Genomic DNA, 21077 nt, shown 5'->3' with positions numbered 1-21077 from the left:
ACGTGACCCAAAATCAGGGCGGCACCTGGGAGAGCCCAGTTACCCAATGAGAGAAAAGGGATGACAAAAGGCAATAAATAGGCAGGCCCCGGGGACCGCAGGCCCTTTGCACGGGATTCCATCCACAGTCGCTGACGGAGGCGGCAACACTGTGTCTGGAGCGCGCCGGCGAGGGGAGGAGACGCTGGGTCCCACCGTCCTGAGCCATGAAGATCTGTCCACTGTGCTGAGCGGCATCAGCAGGTCCTACGAGGCCAACTCCTATGCACCTTCTCACTTCAAATTACATCCGTGAGAAAACAGGGCATTTTATTGAACAGAAGAGAAACACTAAAGGAAGCAGGACTCTATGGATGTGGGCGAGGAGCCGGACAGAGCTGCTGCGGCACTTGGTCGGCCAGACTCCCGGCCTCCACCTCACGCCTCCACCTCACGCGGGGCCGGGCATGGCCAGGCGTGGCCCGGACGCAATGCTCTGGTCCGGGCTTTGCGGGGCCCACAGAGCAGCAGCGCAGGTCAGATCAGGCCGACCATCTGGTCAATCTGGCGCATGTAGACACTCTTCAGGGGCAGGGAGTACCTCCGCTCGTCGGGCACGCGGTTGCACTAGAGAAATGGGACCGTGGGAATTTCAAGTTAAAAATCCATGTGTTGCCCTGACCGGTTTGGCTCAGTGGATAGAGCGTCAGCCTGCGGTCTGAAGGGTCCCGGGTTCGATTCCAGTCAAGGGCACAGGCCTGGGTTGCGGGCTCGATCCCCAGTGGGGGGCATGCAGGAGGCAGCTTATCAATGATTCTCTCTCATCATTGATGTTTCTATCTCTCTCTCCCTCTCACTTCCTCTCTGAAATCAATTAAAATAAATATTAAAAAAAAATAAAAAAAATCCATGTGTTGACTCGGTCAATGTGGCTCAGTGGTTGAGTGTTGACCTATGAACCAGGAGGTCACAGTTCAATTCCAGGTCAGGGCACATGCCTGGGTTGGGGGCTTGATCCCCAGTATGGGGGGACAGGCAACCAATGATTCTCTCCCATCATTGATGTTTCTGTCTCTCCCTCCCTCTCCCATCCTCTCTAATATCAATGAAAAAACAAAACAAAACAAAACTCCATGTGCTGAGCCTCAGGAAATGGGGTGGATGAACCGACCTGGCCTCTTGGCCAGGCACTGCCGACAGGTCGAGTGTCCTGTGTGTCACAGGAGCTGGCAGCATCCCTGGCCTCTGCCACGAGATGACCCGGCCCCACCCCCAGACATGGCCACTGTCCCTGGAGGAGCGGGCACCCCGGCTGGGAGCACTGGGGTGGTGGAGCGCCTCGCCTCCCAGGGGCACAGGCGGGGACCCCGGAGGCTGAGGTCCACGCAGTGCGCAGTGGCCAGGGCTCCAAGCGGCCTCCCAGGTCCCACTCCGCCCAGAACTGCGGAAAACGCCCTCTTTGGGAATCCTGTGGCTCCTCTGCGTTCACAGCTCCTCTCTCCACAGCCGGAACCTAAAGGCGCACGAGTGCTTCTCTGCGTGTAATTGGAGGCCTCCTCCCTCCTCTCGAAGGTTCGGGAACCAAACATGTTGTCTAGAAGCAGTTCCCACACGCACCATCACAGGCTCTTCCCCAAGGAACACGTCCCCACTGGGACTCACTGGTCCCCACAGCCCCGCCTCCTTCTGCCTGAGCATCCTCCCTGTAAGGCCTCCTCCCCCTCCAGGACCTACTGAAAAGCCAGCTCCTCCGGGAAGCCCTCCGGGCTTTCTCCGGCAGGTGGCTCCCCTCTCCTCTGTGTTTTGACAGCTGTGGCTGCCCCCTCCTCAAGTGCCTGGGGAGGAGCTGGTCTCCCCACCAGGCATGACCTATCTGAAACCGGGGCCCCTCGGTCGGCCCCCATCCAGCGCTGCGTGACGGATGAGGTGTATTACATGAGCGACCGCCCACCGACCCCTCCGCGGCCCCCATGCCTGACGGTGCCTGCGAACCGCCGCTGTGAATCTCAGGCAACCGGTCTGCTAGTTAATTAGGGGTGCTTTCTCTCCGTCCACATGCAGAGTGACCCCCGAAAAGCAACTCACGTTGGAGCTGGAGTTGATGACTTTCAGGTCGGGAGCCGCCGGCCGGCGCAGAGAGGACCGGGCTGTGCGCCCGCGCTCGTCGGGGAAGAACTCCGTCCACGGCGCCTCCCGCAGGTGCCTGTCCACCGACACCACGTGCCCCTCGGTGGTGAAGATGTACCTGGTGCCGGACTTGTGCACCGGGTTCTCCTCATCAAACAGCTGGAGGGGGAGGAGACACGATTGGTAACGGGCAGGTTGGACCTCAGGGCGCCCAGCCCCCGGGCGGGGGGTGCGGGGGGGGAGCTGCCTGCCACGCTTTCCAGGGACAGGCGGCTGGGGAGGCGTCCGGGGTCCCAGCCCGGCTGCGAGTCTGAGTCACCACTTCTGCTTGACCTTCCAGACTCTGTAGGATGTGCCCCCTGACCCCCGGTGAGAGAGTCACGGGCCTAGGACAAAGGCCCAAACCTGGGCCGTGCTCGGAACCCTTGGATGAACCCACGTGCTCCCCATTCTCGGGCTGGAGCCCCAGAACTGTCTGCACCTCTCACATGGCAGACGCGGGGGCGGTGCTCCCACCTGCCTCTGCACACGAGCAAGTGCACACCGTCAGAGGCCAGCCCGCAGGCTCCGCTCTCCCCTGGGGGAGCCCCGAGCACGTACCAGGTACAGGTACTTGCAGGTCTCGCTGAGGAAGAAGCTCTCCATCCGGTCCTCCTTGGACTTGTCGATGACGTGGTGCAGCGTGGCGTACCCACACCTGCAAAACAGCCGTCAGCCCTGCCTGCTCCCTCGGGGCGCGCTCACCAAGCAGCGGGAGTCTAGTCACGGAACCAGCCCCGCAGCACATGCCCACAGCAAACAGGTTCCGCCCGGTTCCAGCGCTGCCCGCCTTAGCCGAGCCCGTCTGCACAGTCACTTAAAAATGGATTTGGCGGCCGAATCGCCAGGTTAGTGGGGGCGGCAGGGACGGGTGCTGGCAGGTGTGCCGAGAGCATACGTGTCATGGGAAGTGGCTGGGACGAATGCAGGACTAATTAACATTTTTCATCCTAATATTTATAGAACCAACGTATCATTTGGAAAGTCTAAGACGGGAATTTATAAAAAATACTCAGCACCCACTGCTAGGTAAAAAAGCAGGTCACAAAATGGAAATAGCTTTTTCTATATAATACACACATACGCACACGTTACATATGAACACAGACGATGAGCACACAGGCTTAACGACTGTGCTCCGCTCCGCACGTGGGCGCCGGGGAGAGCAACTGCACGCTTTACGTGTGAAACGAGACAGAGTTACTTAGAAGAGTACCGTCTGCCAGCACCTCACGGACAAGAACAGGGAGGAAATGAAAAGCCACCCCCGAGAACGGACAGGTGCTGACAGAAAGGAAACAACTTCCCCACAAAACCAAGAGCAGTGACCCGCCCGCCACGTGAACATTCGAGAACCTGTTCCCGGCACAGCTCCCAGGGACCCCGATTCCGACAGGAGGGGCGGAGCTGGGAAACTCACTTGACTTTCGTGTACTTTTCCAGACTCTGCAGGATGTCCATGCCCACGTGGAGGTAGAAGGGGTTCTTGGTCGCCTGGAGGGGAGAGGGAGCGTGAGCCAGCCGGCCCAGGACGTGGGCGGCCACAGCGCGCATCACGGCCTGCAGCAAGTGTCGCGGCTGCCGGTGTCTGGGTGATGAGTCAGGGCCAGAGGAAGGCACAGGGACTGGCCCGAAGGTCACAGCGTCCAGGGCTAAGTGTCAGCTCACGTCGGCTCCACGGCCTGGCCAAGGGGGAGACAGCCGCTCCGGGCAGGGCCGCTCCCCGCCCGCCTTCCTGAGCCACATGCCCGGCCTCGCTCCAGCGCCATCTCTGAGAGCAAGCCAGTGTCCACCTGCCTCAGAACTCTCCAGAGGCCGGTGCCTCGGGCACAGGGAGCAGGAGCTCGCCCGGTCCCCACAGCCTCGTGAGGTCCCCCACGGAGGCTGCTCCCGGCCCTCCGACTGCCCCAGCTCAGCCCGAGAAGGCCCCTCAGGGAAGGGTTCGCTGGGAAGGGGAGACTTCCCCTCGAGTGGTTCCGCAGTTGGGGGTCATCTTTTTTTTATCCTCATCTGAGAATAGTTTTCTTTTTGTTTTTTTAATTTTATTTTTAGAGAGAGTGAAGGGAGGGAGGGGAAGAAAGAGCGAGCGAGAGAGCGAGAGACAAGCACCGACGTGAGAGACACGTGGGCTGGTTGTCTCCCTCCCACTCCTGCCCTGACCAGGCCGGGGACTGAACCTGCAAGCCGTCCCCGCCCTGTGGAACCACGAGTGACCCTGACAGAAGACACCTGGACAGGTCACTGTCAGAACGACAGGAAACAAGAGAGCCCACACCAACCAGCAGGGGTTCCCCGAGAACCAGGCCCCCAGGCGCCCCGGCTGCCCCGGCGCTGAAACCCGGCCGGCGGGACCCGCCCCGCACCTGGTAGAGGAGGTAGGTGGACTCCACCAGCTCCGGCCGCAGCGGGTAGAAGAAGACGTCGGGGGCCTGCAGCTGCCAGTTGTACCGCTCGGGGAGCGCCCCGTAGCGCTTCCAGATGGCGTAGTAGAAGGCGTGCAGGCAGATGGCATCTTCCACGTCTCCTATCAGGACCTGCGGAGGCACCGGCCGCCAGGCTAGGACGCTGGCCCACGGCTCTGGCTTCTCCCCCCCGCCCCACCCATACCCACCCTGGGCTGGAGACAACCCCAAAGTAGCACCCAGAGCAGGAGAGGCCTCCCTCGGGCATCAGTGCCAGGAGGACGGGCACGGCACCGGCCAGGGCTTCGCTGTGATCACAGACAAGACAGCTGAGGGCCCACCAAACACGACACTGGGCCACCTTCCGGGCACGGCTTCCTGCTTATCTGTGGCTCCGTCCAACACTGTGGAGCCAACTCCACCAACAGAACCACCGAGACACGTCCTGCCACTGCCCTCCTGAATCCGAAGGAGCCGGGGAGCCCGCGGCCGCAGGAGGGAGGGCGGCCGTACCTGCAGCCCCGGGAAGAAGGCCTGCAGCGAGTCCATCCACGTGTTCATCAGCCGCCCGCTGAACATGTCCACGTTCACGTACAGCGGGGGGTCCCCTTCGCCCTCGTTGCAGGCTTCCCGGCTGCGGCGAGCAGAGGGCAGGGTGAGAGGACGGTGACAGGCGGCTCATCCCCCCGCGGCCCGAGTTCCACTTCAATGGCATCGGCATGAACCTTCCTCTGGCCGCCCCCCCCCCCCCTTTCCTTAGAATTTTATCTATCTCACCTTTTCCTGGCCAACTCAATGGCTTTGGTCATTTGTACAAAAATTCTAAAAACTGGCTTTCAGCCCTAGCCGGTTTGGCCCAGTGGGTAGAGTGTTGGCCTGTGGACTGAAAGGTCCCAGGTTCAATTCTGGTCAAGGGCACATGCCCTGGTTGCGGGGTTTGATCCCCAGTAGAGGGCAGGCAGGAGGCAGCCAATCAATGATTCTCTCGCATCACTGATGTTTCTCTTTCTCTCTCCTTCTCCCTTCCTCTCTGAAATCAATAAAAATATATTTTAAAAAAAGTCATCAAACACATCCTACCCCTTTAAGGCTCTGCCTCTCCCGCGAACTAGCGCCTCACAGGTAAGCCCTGAATGAGCATGAGGTCGGAGCTCGGCCGCGGAGCAGCCGGCCCACGTCCTCTGCAGGAAGCACTGGGACATGCAGCGTAAGGACAGGCCACGCGGGGCGCGGGGCGCACAGTAGGTCTGCGTGGGGTGTGACCTGCGGGGGAGGCCTGGCTACTTCTGCTTAAACGGCGTCTCTCCCCTGGTCAGGCCCCACGCCACGGGCTGCAGGCACACACCGAGCCAGCTGCCCGAGGGCCGGCTCCTCAGTTCCGTTTGGGGCTTTAAAAAGTAAAAATGGTGCCCGGCCGGTGCGGCTCAGTGGGTTGGAGCATTGTTCCATGTACCGGAAGGTTGAGGGTTCGATTCCCAGTTGGGGCACATGCAAGAGGCAACGGATGGATGTACCTCTCTCACATCAATGTTTCTCTCCCTCCCTCCCTCTCTAAAAATCAATAAAAACTGCCTCCTCCCCCAAAAAGTGAAAGTGGCTGAGCTCCAGCCAAACAGCCTGTTGGCAGGACAGCACTCGCGGCGGCTCCCACGGCAGCCACTGTGGGGACGGGTCCAGGCGGGCGCCCCGAGTGAGAGACATCAGTGACGTCAGGGGAGAGGCCAGGCAGCCGCCACCTGGATGCACTGCTGAGAGGCAGCAGACGAGGCAGGCTCCAGCCGGCAGAGGGAGAGCGCGGCCACGCCCGGGCTCTCGGCAGGAGCAAGGCCAACCCTCGCAACTCTGGCAAGTAAAGGGTCCAGTGACTGGCGACCGCCCTGCAGGACAGCCGTCTCCTGAGAGGCGTGAGGCGCAGGCTGTGGCGGCTGGGCTCCGACGGCCCGGCCTCCGAGCCGCCCTGGGGGGCCCCGCCCACTGCCCGGCGGCTGTGCGATCAGACGCAGGCAGGGCCGGTCTGTCACTCTGAGGTTAGGGCACGAAAGCACATGGTCTCTCTCCGAGGGAAGCTGCCAGGAGCCGCTTACAAGAGGCCCGAGTTGCCGAGACCTCCAGCCGACAGCCAGCGGCTCTGGCCCCGTGTGCACCCGGAAGGGGACTGTCCGGCTTGACAGAGGCCCACGGGGCCTGGGACTCTGCTCTGGGCTGGGCGCGGACCTACCCCCTGCGCAGGTAGCTCTGGATGCTGTGGTAGGCGGCGTTGAACATGTCCAGGTCCTCCTTCTCCCCGAAGAGGATGTAGGACTTGAGGAGGTACTCGTAGAAGGAGTCCAGCCCCGCGCCCAGGCCGCTCTGCTTCCCCACCCAGTGGCCCGTCTGAATGTTGACGACGTTGCCTGTGGAAACGAACGGAGTGGGTCAGGCTCCCGCTGTTGGGGGCAGCCCCCCGGGGCCCCTGCACCGAGCACCCCCGGCAGAAGGACGGGGAGCTGGGCCCTCAAACTGTCCTCAGTCCCAAGGTAGCTCGGCAGCAGGAGCCTGACCGCCGACGCCAACACGGCGGAAACGGTGTTATTTGCTTTTCCCATTGAACCTCACAACCGTCCTCTAAGCAAAGTCCCAGGAGGACACTGGGCGGGGCAGACACAGAGGGCCTATCGCTGAGTGGTCACTTTTCAGACTCAACGGTACAAGCGGAGGAGGGGAGGGAGCCCCAGAGAAGGAAGGTCGGGGCCCAGGTGCACAGCCCCCTGGCTGAGAAGGGGAGGGACGGGGCCCAGGTGCGCAGCCCCATGGCTGAGAAGGGGAGGGAGGGATGGGGCCCAGGTGCGCAGCCCCCTGGCTGAGAAGGGGAGGGACGGGGCCCAGGTGCGCAGCCCCATGGCTGAGAAGGGGAGGGACGGGGCCCAGGTGCGCAGCCCCCTGGCTGAGAAGGGTAGGGATGGGGCCCAGGTGCACAGCCCCCTGGCTGAGAAGGGGAGGGACGGGGCCCAGGTGCGCAGCCCCATGGCTGAGAAGGGGAGGGACGGGGCCCAGGTGCGCAGCCCCCTGGCTGAGAAGGGTAGGGATGGGGCCCAGGTGCACAGCCCCCTGGCTGAGAAGGGGAGGGACGGGGCCCAGGTGCGCAGCCCCCTGGCTGAGAAGGGGAGGGGCGGGGCCCAGGTGCACAGCCCCATGGCTGAGAAGGGGAGGGACGGGGCCCAGGTGCACAGGCCCCTGGCTGAGAAGGGGAGGGACGGGGCCCAGGTGCACAGCCCCATGGCTGAGAAGGGGAAGGATGGGGTCCCAGGTGCACAGCCCCATGGCTGAGAAGGAAGGAATGGGGGGCCCAGGTGCGCAGCCCCATGGCTGAGAAGGGGAAGGAATGGGGGGCCCAGGTGCGCAGCCCCATGGCTGAAAAGGGGAAGGAATGGGGGACCCAGGTGCGCAGCCCCATGGCTGGAGAAGGGGAGGAATGGGGCCCAGGTGCACACACCTAGCAGCCCCGTGCCGCTGCTCCGGAGGCTCCACAGGGCCTTCACCGCGCGCCGGGCCACCCACTCGAACGTGGAGTCCCCCAGCAGCCGGCTCAGCATCCCGAACTCCACCAGCAGGGACCCGGCGCCGGCCGTGCAGGTCTCGTTATTGCTGTCGGGGGGGACGCCCGTCTTCAGGTTCACCTGCGGATGGGAAGAGACAGGTTCGTGGTGCCCAGGCGACGTCGCTCAGTGGCTGAGCATTGACCTATGAATCAAGAGGTCACAGTGCGATTTCTGGTCAGGGCACGTGCCCGGGTGGCGGGCTCAATTCCTGGTGTGGGGAGTGCAGGGGGCAGCCGGCTGGTGATTCTCTCTCATCATTGATGTTTCTGTCTCCCTCTCCCTCTCCCTTCCTCTCTGAAATCAACAAAAGTCTTTAAAAAAAGGGTGTGTGTGTGTGGCAAAACTCAAGGAACCCGCAGGGCCAGCAGGCGAGGCCCCGCCCCTAGACTGAATTGCGGTGAGTCAGCTGGCCGCCTCCGCCTCCTGCCTGGCCGGGATCAGCAAAGACACAAAGGAGAGGCTGGCGCGGGGACCAGGCTGCTGCGCAGTCACTGGTCTGCGGGAGCTCTCGGAGCTCACTCCTGCTCAGACTGGGGAAAGGAGGGAGCGAGGCGGGACACTGCTCCCTTGTCACCGTGGCGCCAGGGCCTGGCCACTCCCTGCCGGGGCCAAGTCCCAGGGGAGTCGTGGGCTCGGGGAATCAGACGCGCAGGGGTGGACTCTCACTCCAGGTCCTGCATTTAAAGCAGCAGCAAATGTGCTATCTGTGCAGGCTTCACGGGGAAGCAACCGTGGGGAGCGGTCACATGACAGCAGCCACGGGAGGTCTCGGGAGATGTACCCCAGGGGAAGTGAAGACACACCCACACGGCTTGTAGCCGGGGGTACAAACCCCACCGTGGAGGGACAGCTGAGCCAGGAACAGAGCTCCGCCCTGAGGGGGAGGGTTACGGCAGATGGGTGCTGTATGCCCGGCACACAGTAGGTGCCCAGTAAATGCCAGAAGAATGGAAAACGTCTACATCGTATTTAGGGCCGATTCTCTCAAAGACACAGCTGTCCCTTGTGTATCAGCCCCCTTCCTCCCCCCAAATACGTTGCTCAACAGAGATTTTCATTCGGGGAGACGGCCAGGAGCCAGCCTGCGCACCCGGGGATAGGGAATCAGCCTGCGTACCCGGGGATAGGGAATCCCCGTCTTGGTGTTTTCAAAGGCCGGCAGCAGCCGCACGGCCAGGTCGTGGGCCATGTGCAGCAGCTCGTTGTCGTAGTCCTTGATGGTCATGTCGCCGAAGGGCTGCTTGGAGTCCGTGATTATCCGGTGGGCGGACAGGAGGCTGCCCAGGACCCTGGTGACAGGAGGGACACAGAAACAGCAGCATCGTGTTGGCTGTGAACGGCACCACCCCGTTCGCGGGACAGAGCCCGCAACCTGCCTGGGCTCGGGCCACCCGAGGTGCTCCCCAGCCGATAACCGCCTGCTCCTCGCTCACCACTTTTACTGAGAGGGAGTAACAGGGCCTCCATCTGGGGTCCCGGGGATGAGGCCACGCAAGTAACCCCGAGGTCTGTCATCCCACCGGCTCAGCCGGGGGCGGGGCGCAATCGAATGGCTCTCAGGCCAACACGGCCTTTAAGCTGAGACATCACGCTGGCTCCCCTCGGGGGAGCACGTGGCTCCTAAGAAACAGAACCGGCAACACAACACAGACGAGATCTTTTGCTCTGGCAGCCGAGCAACGATGAATTGTTCTCCGGCCCATCCAAGGAGGCGAGGAAGGAGACCTGCTCGCAGGGGAGGCCCCAGGTGAGCGCTGTGTCCCCTGCAGGGATCTGAAGCGGACCGTGACTTTTCTCCAGAATGAACGCTTTCACAGTTTTAATGTGACCTCTGGAATATGATGCAGTAATACCATTTCAAAACGTTTAAATGAGCCTGGCCGGCGTGGCTCAGGGGTTGAGCATGGACCTAGGAACCAGGAGGTCACAGTTGGATTCCCTGTCAGGGCACATGCCCGGGTTGTGGGCTCCATCCCCAGCAGGGGGCGTGCAGGAGGCAGCCGATCAGTGATTCTCTCTCATCACTGATGTTTCCAACTCTCTCTCCCTCTCCCTTCCTCTCTGAAATTGATAAAAATATATTTTAAAAAAAGTTTAAACGACATAGAAAAATAGTCACAATATATCGAGCTAAGCAGGCAAGATACAGAACCGGGTACAGAACACGGGCCACCGTGTTAGTGACACAAACGCAAGGAGGAGCCACACCCAGATGGTCAGCAGGGCTCCCCGCTCTGTGGTGGCAGCGGAGATGGGGCGCTCATTTCCTTCAGAAATTCCCAGGGGTTTCCCCAGGACACCGCCAGGGAAGGAAGCGAGCCCAGACCCGCATGAGGGACCCCCTCACACCTCCGTCAAAGCGCGTGTCTTTCTGGTCAGTCCAAAACGCAGTTCCACGCGGCCTCCGCGGCCTCTGCCCCGACGTCGCGGCCGGAGGACCTCGCGGGAGTGATTCTCTCCCACACAGAGGCAGCCGCCGGCACGACACGTGCTGTCTTACCTGATGGTGGCCTCGAAGACTTGCACGGTGGAATCTCTGTCAAATGACACGGTGTTGATCACCAACTTGACCGCCTTCTGGAACTCAGATGAATTTCCCATGATCTGTAACAGAGGGGGAGGGGCTGAAGGACCCAGGGGCGGGGCCACACCCTCCCCCGCTGCACCTGGTGAAACCCAGTGAGCTCTGGGGGCATCTCCGAGGGCACCTGGCCAGCCCTGGCCTCCAACTCAGCAATCACGTCTGCAAACGGTAACACTGAGCATCGTTCCTCGGACGCCATCAGCCCCTCCCTTCCCCTTCCGCTCACTCAGGTATCAGCGAGTCCTGAATTCTGGGAACGAGGAAACACCCACCCCCAAAAGGAAGAAACGAAACTGTGACCTTCCCTCTTGCTCCTCAAACACACGGACAGCTCGGAGCTGGGAGCCCAGCACCCAAACACCCGGAAACAGCGGTGGCTTGTGACATGGTTGTTTCCGTGCGCGGAGAAATAGAAGTGTTATCTTTTGGAGCAAAGCACAAGTCCAGTGACATTCAAAACAAACAAAACACAAGAGACAATCAGCTCGGTCTCTAAAAACATGCCCTAGCCTGGCCAGCGTGGCTCAGTGGTTGAGCTCCATCCATGAACCAAGAGGTCGCTTTTGATTCCTGGTCGGGGCACATGCCCACGTGGGGGCTCGATCCCCAGTAGGGGCCGTGCGGGAGGCAGCCAGTTGATGTTTCTATCTCTCTCTCCCTCTCCCTTCCCCTTTCTCTATAATCAATAAAAACATTTTTAAAAAGGGCCTAGAACCCTGATCCCTATTGGATGCGTGGGCATGACGTCACACCAAGCTGCTCTCTCCATGCGAAGTGCAAACTGGGCACAAAACTTTTTTTTTTTTTAAATTTAAATATATATTTTATTGATTTTTTTACAGAGAGGAAGGGAGAGGGATAGAGAGTTAGAAACATCGATGAGAGAGAAATATCGATCAGCTGCCTCCTGCACACCTCCTACTGGGGATGTGCCCGCAACCAAGGTACATGCCCTTGACCGGAATCGAACCTGGAACCTTTTAGTCTGCAGGCCGACACTATCCACTGAGCCAAACCGGTTAGGGCTCACTTGATTTTTAGATTCACTTATTGATAGATACTGGGCACAAAACTTTTTAGATTAATCAGAAATGAAATGCCTTCATGCTGTTCAAAAGCTTGTGACAGCCCTAGCTGGTTTGCTCAGTGGATAGAGCAGACTGAAGGGTCCCCCCTGGGGTTCGATTCTAGTCAAGGGGACATGGCCAGGTTTTGGGCTTGATCCCCAGTAGGGGGCGTGCAGGAGGCAGCTGATCAATGATTCTCTCATCATTGATGTCTCTCTCTCCCCCTTTCTCTCTGAAATCAATAAAAATATATTTAAAAGATGTTTATGACAATCCTGGAACTGTGATGACATCGTAAGGACATACACATGAAAAACAAGGAAACACAACCGTCTCTGAGACACATTTTTCAGGTGCCTGATTCCCGAGCATTCCCCGGTCTGCGGGCCTCTGCCCCTCGCTGTCCCCTCCCTGCCACAGGCAGAGCGCGTACAGGCGGCTCGGCTCTGGCCTGCACGCTCTTTCTTTGTAAAAGATGGCGCCATCGCCGGCCAGACCAGGAGATCCTGTCTCCCAGGGCCCAGCTGCACATCTGTGGGAGCCTCTCTGACACGTTAGCAGAGGAGAGGAAACCTCAACAGAAGCAAAAGCCTAGCGAAGGCCGGATGTTATACAATGGAAACCACAGAGGCCTGCTTCCTTCCAGATGTTGGGTAGCACCTCTGTCTGTTGGCAGCTGCAGCTGCCGGTCTGATCTCACGTCAAGGGGAAGGTGAAGAAGGAAGTGGGGACGGTCACTGGTCACTGCAGTCAGATCAGCCAGCAGGTCCGAGGCCCTCTCTCCGGCTGGTCTGGACGGGGGAGGAAGACGGGTCCGTACTGCGGGACTTGTCAGAGCCTCTAAGATGCCGCCGTGCGCTATGGCTCCCAGCTCTGGGACAGACGTGCAGACTTCCACAAGTTCACTGGGGACAGACTTCTACGTTCAAAGAGGATGCCCTTGGAGTCTGTGCTGGGAAGGCTGGCGCAGCAGAAAGTCACTTTTGCACACACACTTGCTCTAGATGTGGAGAGTGCGGTGAATGACAAGGAGAAGGCCCTGAACGGCGGGGGATGGAGGCACGCAGGGCGCGGGCGGGGCCTTCACAGCTGCGCAGGCGTCCTGGGACTTTGTTAAGCAACACTTGTGGCTGAGTCAGCCTGTTATCTTCGACAGGTCAGTCCTCTGTGGGCTGAACGGACTGGTCTGGGCGATGGCGGACGAGGGGGTGGAGTCATGGATGCAGGAGGAGATCCTGGGAGACAAGTGCTTGGCAGCCCCAGCCGGGCAGCTCCACCCCGGCTCCCCCATTAGACACGTGGAATGCAAATGAGCTCTCCAGCTCCGCCTGTGCCATCACCTCTCCTTCGAGCCCCGCGCTGGCCGGCGCTGATGCAAACCTCGCCAGCATTGCACAACTCACTCCCCACGCTTCACCCGCGCACACGCTCAGGCCACAGGAGGAGGGGCTCAGGGCAAAGGCTTGCTGGACACGCAGGAGAGATCGGAGCCGTCCCCTGGGACTGCACCAGGTGCACAGGCTGGGAGGCCTGGCAATGGGCACCTGCCACAGAGCTCACGCCCCACCTGCCCTGCAGCCGGTCCAAGGCCTCCTGTTCCCGGTCAATGGGGACACAGGCAGCACTGAGGGGAGCCCGTGGGTCTGTCCAGAGCACGGGCAGCGAGGACAGGCCATGGCAGAGGCCTGGGCTCAGGGCCGCACAGGGTCAGGGACTGACCAACCCTCAGCCGGCGTCTTTTCCTCCTGAAACCTTCTTTTTCCTGCTGCGAAGGTTACGGTCACTATGGGCACTAACGAAATGCTCTTTTGATTCTTTGAGGCAATAAAATAGCGAGAAACTGGGAGAAAAATAGGTTTCCCCAAAATCATCACATTTTCCCTCATTTCACCTGCAATGCTTTTCTTGCTCTGGGCGTCAAGGCCATGAAAAGAAAAACCAGTTAAGGCCCGGCTGGCGTGGCTCTGTGGCCGAGCACCGACCTATGAACCAGGAGGTCATGATTCAATCCCGGTCAGGGCACATGCTCTGGCTGCACGCCCAGTAGGGGTCACGCAGGAGGCAGCCAATCCATGATTCTCTCTCATCATTGATGTTTCTCTCTCTCTCTCTCTCTCCTTCCCTCTCTGAAATCAATACAAATATATTAAAAACAGAAACAACAGTATGAACGAGTATGAAAGCTGGGAATATACGGTGAGTACCAGGTTTCCTGGAATCCCATCCTGGCGGGGAGCAGGGGTGACACCCCAAAACCTCTCGATGAATTAAAAGCACAGCGAGGCCGTACTTACTGCCAGTGTGTCCAGCGCGTCCACGAGCGTCAGCGAGTAATTGCCCAGGACGTCGTTGATGTTCAGGTTGGAGCTGAGAGAGAAACAAAGGCGCTTGTGTTACAGGAGAGAGAGGGCAGTAAACAACGCCCGCCAGCCGCGAGACCTGCTGGCCACGCTCAGGGACCGGGACTGTTCCGGGCGGGTCAGCGAAGGCCTTGCTCCCTCACAGGCCGTCCCAGGGCAGCCGCGCCGCGGACCCCACGGAGGAGGGAGTCCCCAGCGGGAGTCAGGGACGGCGCCCAGGCACCTGCCGTCTCGGGTGCCGTCTCACGGCTCTAAGCGCTCTCTCCGTTCAGCTTCAAGGAGCTCTGGCTTGAGATCCTTAGGAGCAGAGAGGGGAGCCCTGCCCGACGACCGGCCCCCAGCCTCTAGCTGGGAAGTCCGCCCCCCCAGCCGGCCACTCCCAGAGAGGAGCGACCCCCCAGCGCAGTCTCAGCATCTCAGCGTCCTGGGTTCGGGGAGCACACGAACTTCATGCCGTGTTTCACCCACACTCACCCCAAAGCCCATCACCTCCGTGGAGGCTGAGAATGGCTGTGGCACGACCAGGACAGGAGCTGCGTCACTTGCGCAACACACCCCTGCCCCATCAACACCGCTTCCCTTTCTGGTTTTTTTTTTTTATAATATATTTTTATTGACTTCAGAGAGGAAGGGAGAGGGAGAGAGAGAAACATCAATGATGAGAGAGAGAGTCACTGATCAGCTGCCTCCTGCACGTCCCCTACTGGGGATCCAGCCCGCAACCTGGGCATGTGCCCTTGACTGGAATAGAACCTGGGACCCTTCAGTCTGCAGGCTGACGCTCTATCCACTGAGCCACACCAGGCAGGGCCGGACCCAGTTTTAAAATACTTTTGGACCAATGTCCAAGCTGTCACTACAATGAACAATAACACGTTGTCACAGTGCAAACACGTGCTCGCAATGACCGGGTGGCCCCGTCTCTCCACCCAGTCCACTCAGATCTAAGGCGTTCGTTCAAACTTTTAACTCTTTTCTACCAAATTGCTGTCCACGCTTTCAAAATGTGCCAGAATAGAAAAAAGAGCACTGGGGACACTGGGGCGGGGGGGGGGGGGGGATGAAGGAAGCAGCGGGCTCCACACCCCTCGGGCCGCTCAGTGGTTAGAGCCACGGCCTGAGCACAGAAGGGTCTTGGGTTCGATTTTCAGTCAAGGGGATGCAAGTTCAATCCCCGACCCTGGTCGGGTGCGTGTGGCAGGCAACCAATCGGTGTGTCTCTCTCCCATTGATGTTTTCCTCTCTCTCTCTCCTTCCCTCTTTCCCTTCCACTCTGGAAAAAAAAGAAAATCAATGAGAAAATAGCCTTGGGTGAGGACTCACCAAAAACCCTCTTGGCCTAAACCACCAATTGTGGTGAGTCCGTTTGTGCCAAACCGCGGTGTCGGTAAGCCCCGGATTTGTTCTCTGTAGATGCTCCTGTTCCGGGGCCAGCCTGACTCGATTCCGCTGAGTGCCTCAAGCCCAGAGCTCAACCCGCAGCGCCAGGCTGGCTGGCGGCACACACCTTCCCACCGGACCAGCTGCCGAACGCCGCGACGCAGAATCCAACTCTCCCCTTCCTGCCGCTCACCCACTGTGAATGTTTAAGGTTCTTGTCACCCCAAAAGAGAGAAGATGGAAAAGACTCACACACGTGTAAGACAAACTGCCCACATACTCCAGGAATCTGCCGGGTGTGTGTAGGCACAGAGGGCACAGGTGTCTAAGGGCTTGGTCACGCGGGGCGACAGGCAAAGGGAGAGGAAGGTGAACTAGTCAATCAGGAAAATCACCTGCGAACAGGTCAGCGGCATCACAGAGGACTTGGCCCTGACCCCAGGGAGGACAGGATCTGAGAGAGAACGAGGAATGAAGACGAGGCCATGCTAAGCCAGGGGCGCCTAGGCATGAGTCGGTTTGGGGGTTTGTACATTTGAGATTTGCTCTTTCTGTTTGGATAGCAATATGGTTGGGAGAAAGCAGAGAAGGGTCATGTGCCCAAGACCAGGACTATCACTGTTCACAGGAAGCAAGGAAATAATATCCAAAGGACTGGAAGGAACTCTGAGCTTGGCCCTAGCCAGTTTGGCTCAGTGGATAGAACGTCGGCCTGTGGACTGAAGGGTCCCAGGTTCGATTCCAGCCAAAGGCATATGCCTGGGTTGCAGGCTCGATCCCCAGTAGGGGGCGTGCAGGAGGCAGCCAATCAATGATTCTCTCATCGTTGATGTTTCTCCCTCTCCCTTCCTCTCTGAAATTAATAAAGATATATTAAAAAAAAAAAAGAAGAAGAAGAAGAAAGAAACTCTGAGTTTGGAAGCTCTAACCCACATGGGGGACGTGAGAGGAACCGGCTTTGCATAGCACTCTGCGGCCGGACAGAGACCTGCTATTTTTAGAGTTCAGGTTCTACCGACTCCAGTTAACTGCGCGCCCTACCACGAGTCAAACAAGATGGCCAGATAAGCCTCGTGAAAATGGGACTGAAAAACGAAGGAAACACAGGTTTGGCGCCGAGGTTTTGTTTCTGGACTTTTTACGTCTGACTCTGATCGCGGTGCCACGCGGCAGCTTTAACATGAACCCAAGATACACCTGCCAACAGTCGCCGGAAGACGTGTGACTGAACGTTCCCGAAAGGTTTGCATTACAGGTTACTTATCTGGGGTGTGGAGGCGCCCTATTATTTTGGAGCCAGAAGGACAAAGCTCAGGGTCTAAACTTTTCCTGAAAATACTGCAGCTTGGGAGGGCGGAGTGAAGGAGAGGAAGGGAGGAAGCAGCGGGCTCTGTGCCCTCTTTGGAGGGCCCAGCGTGAGGGTCTACTCCAGGCCATAGGACCCACGCTCTCACCTCCTGACACCATCTTCCAACAGCATACGTGTCCCAAAGCAACCTGACCTCCAGGTCCCCACACTGTCACCACACACTCAAACCGAAACCCTGGCCAGCTGATTTCGCCCCGAAACCATGGCCTGCGCCACCCACAGCCACCGCGGGGCCAGCAGGCCGATCCCTGGCCGCCTCCCCTCCCTGGAGAGGGGTCCAGGTCTCCAGGGGGTCCCTAAGGTTCATGAAGACCCACAAAACTCGCATCAGCTCGCTCCCCGGCACCAGAGTCCCAGCTGACGGTGTGACCCACCCAGATCCTCACTGCACTGTTCCCGCAGGCCCACCCCACACAGGGAAACCCGAGAAAACAACAGAGAGAGAGAGCGAGAGAGAGAGAGAGAGAGAGAGAGAGAGAGAGCAGGGCACTTCCTGCACGGTTCTCCCCCTCCCTGCGATCCCACGCGCCCTGGTGAGGAAGGACACGCTCCCCACACTCTGACTTCTGCTCCGTGAAAGCGTGTGGGCAGGAGCCGCGTGAACGAGCAATGAAAAGTACCTGGTGAGCTGTTAGGCTTTCTGTTTTCAAATTGTAACGTTTCTCGAAAAGTTAGGGCCAGAAGGAAACACATGGGCATCAAGCCCAGGACAGGCAAGCAAGGCAACTCATGAATTCCCACCGGCGGGAAGACCCAACAATTCCTTTCCAAAATTGAATAAAACTTTTTCTAAAAAAAAAAAAAAGGAGAGAGAGAGAGAGGTAGAAAACACGTTCATATGTGTTAAGACGGTAGGAAGGCGAGGAAAACAGCTGCTCGGTGTCCTCCAGTTTGAGGAAGGCCCCGTCTTTTGAAGTTCACCTGGGATGTGACCTGTGTCACTGGAATCATGCTCCCCAACTGCAAGTTCAGGACGGGAACGTATAGATAAACAAACCATTACAAACGTTCGAGTCTGGGCTTCCCTTCTAGGCCCTCAGGACTGGGCCCTCAGGCTGCCTCTCTCCAGGTGGAGAAACACGGGGCCCCACGGCCAGAGGCCCCCCAGGGTGTGGTCCCAGGGACAGCAGCCCAGCGCCCCACTCCCGCCTTCGGGGAGAGACCCAGAGCGAGGCAGGCACCCATCTGGCCTGACAGGGTCAGCGAGAAACACGCCCCTCCCTCCGGCCCAGAGGTCCTTCCTGGGTGAGCTGGACTCTTGGACTCTGAGGTCAGCGCAGTGACCCCTGGGGCTCAGACTGCACAAACAAGGCTGGCGGGAGGGGAGGGCTGGCCCACCTCCCCCCACGGCCCTGCCACCCGTGGGGGGATTCATGGGACAGCCAACTCAGCCGCCAAGGCATCTCACCCGAGAGCCAGGACCCAAACCTGGGCCAGACTCTCCCTCTCCCTCCGGCCTACAGCCTCACCTGGGAAGCAGCCCGTCATGAAGGAGAAAGGCCGTGGCCTGGCTCTGCCTCAGCGCACTGGGGGCTCCAGAGAAGCCCTTCTCCCCCCACCCCACCCCCCAACCGGCCAGCTCCTGGTCTTTACATTTTTAGACAGAAAAGCCAGGGCTGAGAGGCACAGGCTTGCTCTGAAACTGCGTTTACAGGGGATTTCATGTTCCTCTGCGCTCATCTGGAGGGGGAGGTGGAGATGGGCGTCTGGGGTCCCTAGCCACCGCCTGGCACTGCACTGTCCCCCAGGCCCTGCGCCTCCGTCTCCCCAGCTGTAAGAGAGACTGCGCTGGACAGCTGTCCCAGAGGTGTTGACTTCCGGAGAGTCCGGGAGGACAGCCCCCCGCCCATCCCGCACCCCACGTCCAGGAGGCCTCCAGGAGGTCGGCCGACGAGGCGGGGGCGCCGGCCCAGGATCCCGAGCGCCCGGGCATCCCCGGGGCGCCCGAGGGCGGAGTGGTACTCACGGGTCCCCGCGGTCAGGCCCCCGGCCCCCGCAGTCGATGGGGTTGAGCTCGTCCTGCGGAAAGGCGTGCGCCATGTAGTTGTCGTAGCCGAAGACGAACATGCCCCGCGCCAGGTCGCGCATCTGGGCGCGCAGCTGCGGGGGGAAGGCGCCGCTGTAGCGCCGCTCGTACTCGTCCGGGCCGCGGCCCCGGCCGCCCAGCACGTCGCCCCAGTGCGCCGGGCCGCACACGCCCGGCCGGGGCCGCCGCGGAGCCCGCCGCCGCCCCGCCGCCGCCGCCCCGGGTCCCGGCGGCTGCAGCCACGACGGCCCCGCCGGCCCCCCGGGCGGGTCAGCGGGTCCCGGGGCGGCCGGAGCGGGGCCGTCGGGGCCCATCAGGCGCTGGAAGCCGAAGCTGAGCGGGAAGCGCTGGTAGAAGCCCATGCTGGGCCCCAGCCCGAAGACGAGCCACAGCGCGCCGTGGAGGCCGAGCCGCAGGAGCAGCAGCCCCAGGACGAGCGCTCGCCATTGCATGGTCGCGCGGGCGCCGCGGGCATCCTCCCAGCGCGCGGGGCCCTCCGCCGCCGCCGCCGCCGCCGCCGCACCCGTGCTGCCCGCCGCCCCGCTCGCTTCCCCTTTAAGGAACTCCGGGGTGACGCACCAGGAACCGGCCCATTGTCTCCCGCCCCCGGCCCTCCGGTCCGGCCCGCCCGGCCCGCCAGGCCTCGGGTTCGCCCGCCGGGTGGCCCGGGATTGGCCTGGTCCGGCCCGGCCCCGAGGGGCGCGGCGCACTGCCTCCCGCGCCATAGGCCGCCCCGAGTCCGCGCGCCCCGCCCGCCGCGGCCCCGCCCCGCCCCTGACCACGCCCCCGCACCTGGCCCCGCCCAGCGCGCGAGGCCACGCCCCTGGGCGGGCCGGAGTCCCGACGGGCTGGCGTGGCGAGTGGAGGCCGCTCGGCTCCGGGCGACGGAACTTCCAGCCAATGGGAGGGCCGCACGGGAGCGCCCGGCGGACGCAGGACTGAGACGTGGCCCGGACCCGCCCGGCGAGCGGACCGCGAAAGCCGCTCCCGCTGTGGGTTAAGGGCGGTGACGGTTAGGCGCTGTCGGAGGATCTGCTCTGCATGGCAGGGGCAGCTGTGTGCGTGTTTAATTTCTCGATTACAGTTGACTTTCAATATTATTTCTTTTTTTTTCTTTTTTTTTTTTTATATTTTATTGGTTTTTTACAGAGAGGAAGGGAGAGAGACAGAGAGTTAGAAACATCGATGAGAGAGAAACATCGACCAGCTGCCTCCTGCACATCCCCCACTGGGGATATGCCCGCAACCCAGGTACATGCCCCCGACCGGAATCGAACCCGGGACCCCTCAGTCCGCAGGCCGACGCTCCATCCACTGAGCCAAACCGGTCTCGGCAATTTCTTTTAATATATATTTTATTGATCTTTTACAGAGAGGAAGGGAGAGGAATAGAGCGTTAGAAACATCGATCAGCTGCCTCCTGCACGCCCCCCACTGGGGATGTGCCCGCAACCAAGGTACATGCCCTTGACCGGAATCGAATCTGGGACCCTTCAGTCCACAGGCCAACGCTCTATCCACTGAGCCAAACCGGTTAGGGCTCAATATTATTTTAATTACTTGAAGGTGTACAGCATCGGAATAGTGGTTAGACAGTCACATAATTTAGAGTCCCCCGATATACCCAGTACCCCACCTGGACACCATACGTGGTTGTTTCAATATTATTGATTACATTCTCTATGTTGTACTTTACATCCCAATATTTTGTAACTAACTCCCAGTTCGAACTTCTTAATCCCTTCACCTTTTCCCCCAGCAGGCAGGGTTTTTAACTGGTCTGTTGATGGTGAGGGTAGGATATTACCTTTTAGCTCAAGACTGCACAAAATTCTGCTCTTTTTGTTGTTAATCCTCACTGGAGAATATATTTTTTTCCCATTTATTTATTTATTTATTTATTTATTTTTTATATTTTTTTAGAGAGAGACTGGAAGGGAGGGGGAGAAACATCAATGAGAGAGAGATGCATTGATTGGTTACCTCCTGCATGTGCCCTGGCCAGGCAGAGCCTGCAACTGAGGTACTGCCCTTGACCAGAATTGAAACTGAGACCCTTCAGTCTGCAGGCCTACACTCTAGCCACCGAGCCAAAGCGGCTAGGGCAATTCTGCTCTTTTTGTTAGAACATCCTCATTTGCAAGAACCGCTCACATATTGTAAAAC

The 21077-nt window shown here is 59.8% G+C and overlaps 1 protein-coding gene across 1 annotated transcript; it reads right to left on the bottom strand.

Annotated features, from left to right (window-relative positions):
* Positions 1-288: 288 nt before the first annotated feature.
* Positions 289-19743, bottom strand: EDEM1 (ER degradation enhancing alpha-mannosidase like protein 1). The gene is made up of 12 exons (XM_081106556.1): positions 18852-19743; positions 14071-14143; positions 10626-10729; positions 9243-9414; positions 8020-8203; positions 6766-6940; positions 5061-5181; positions 4509-4679; positions 3566-3639; positions 2707-2803; positions 2065-2265; positions 289-606 (listed from the first exon to the last, which is right to left on the bottom strand). Exons 1-12 carry the CDS (start codon positions 19634-19636, stop codon positions 517-519), a joined length of 2247 nt encoding a protein of 748 aa, XP_080962682.1. The 5' UTR covers positions 19637-19743; the 3' UTR covers positions 289-516.
* Positions 19744-21077: the final 1334 nt, after the last annotated feature.

The sequence above is a fragment of the Myotis nattereri genome (genome assembly GCF_964212035.1).
Source record: "Myotis nattereri genome assembly, chromosome: 14".
Taxonomy (NCBI): domain Eukaryota; kingdom Metazoa; phylum Chordata; class Mammalia; order Chiroptera; family Vespertilionidae; genus Myotis; species Myotis nattereri.
Note: the sequence above shows the minus strand (reverse complement) of the source record. Positions and strands in the feature narration are given on the sequence as shown.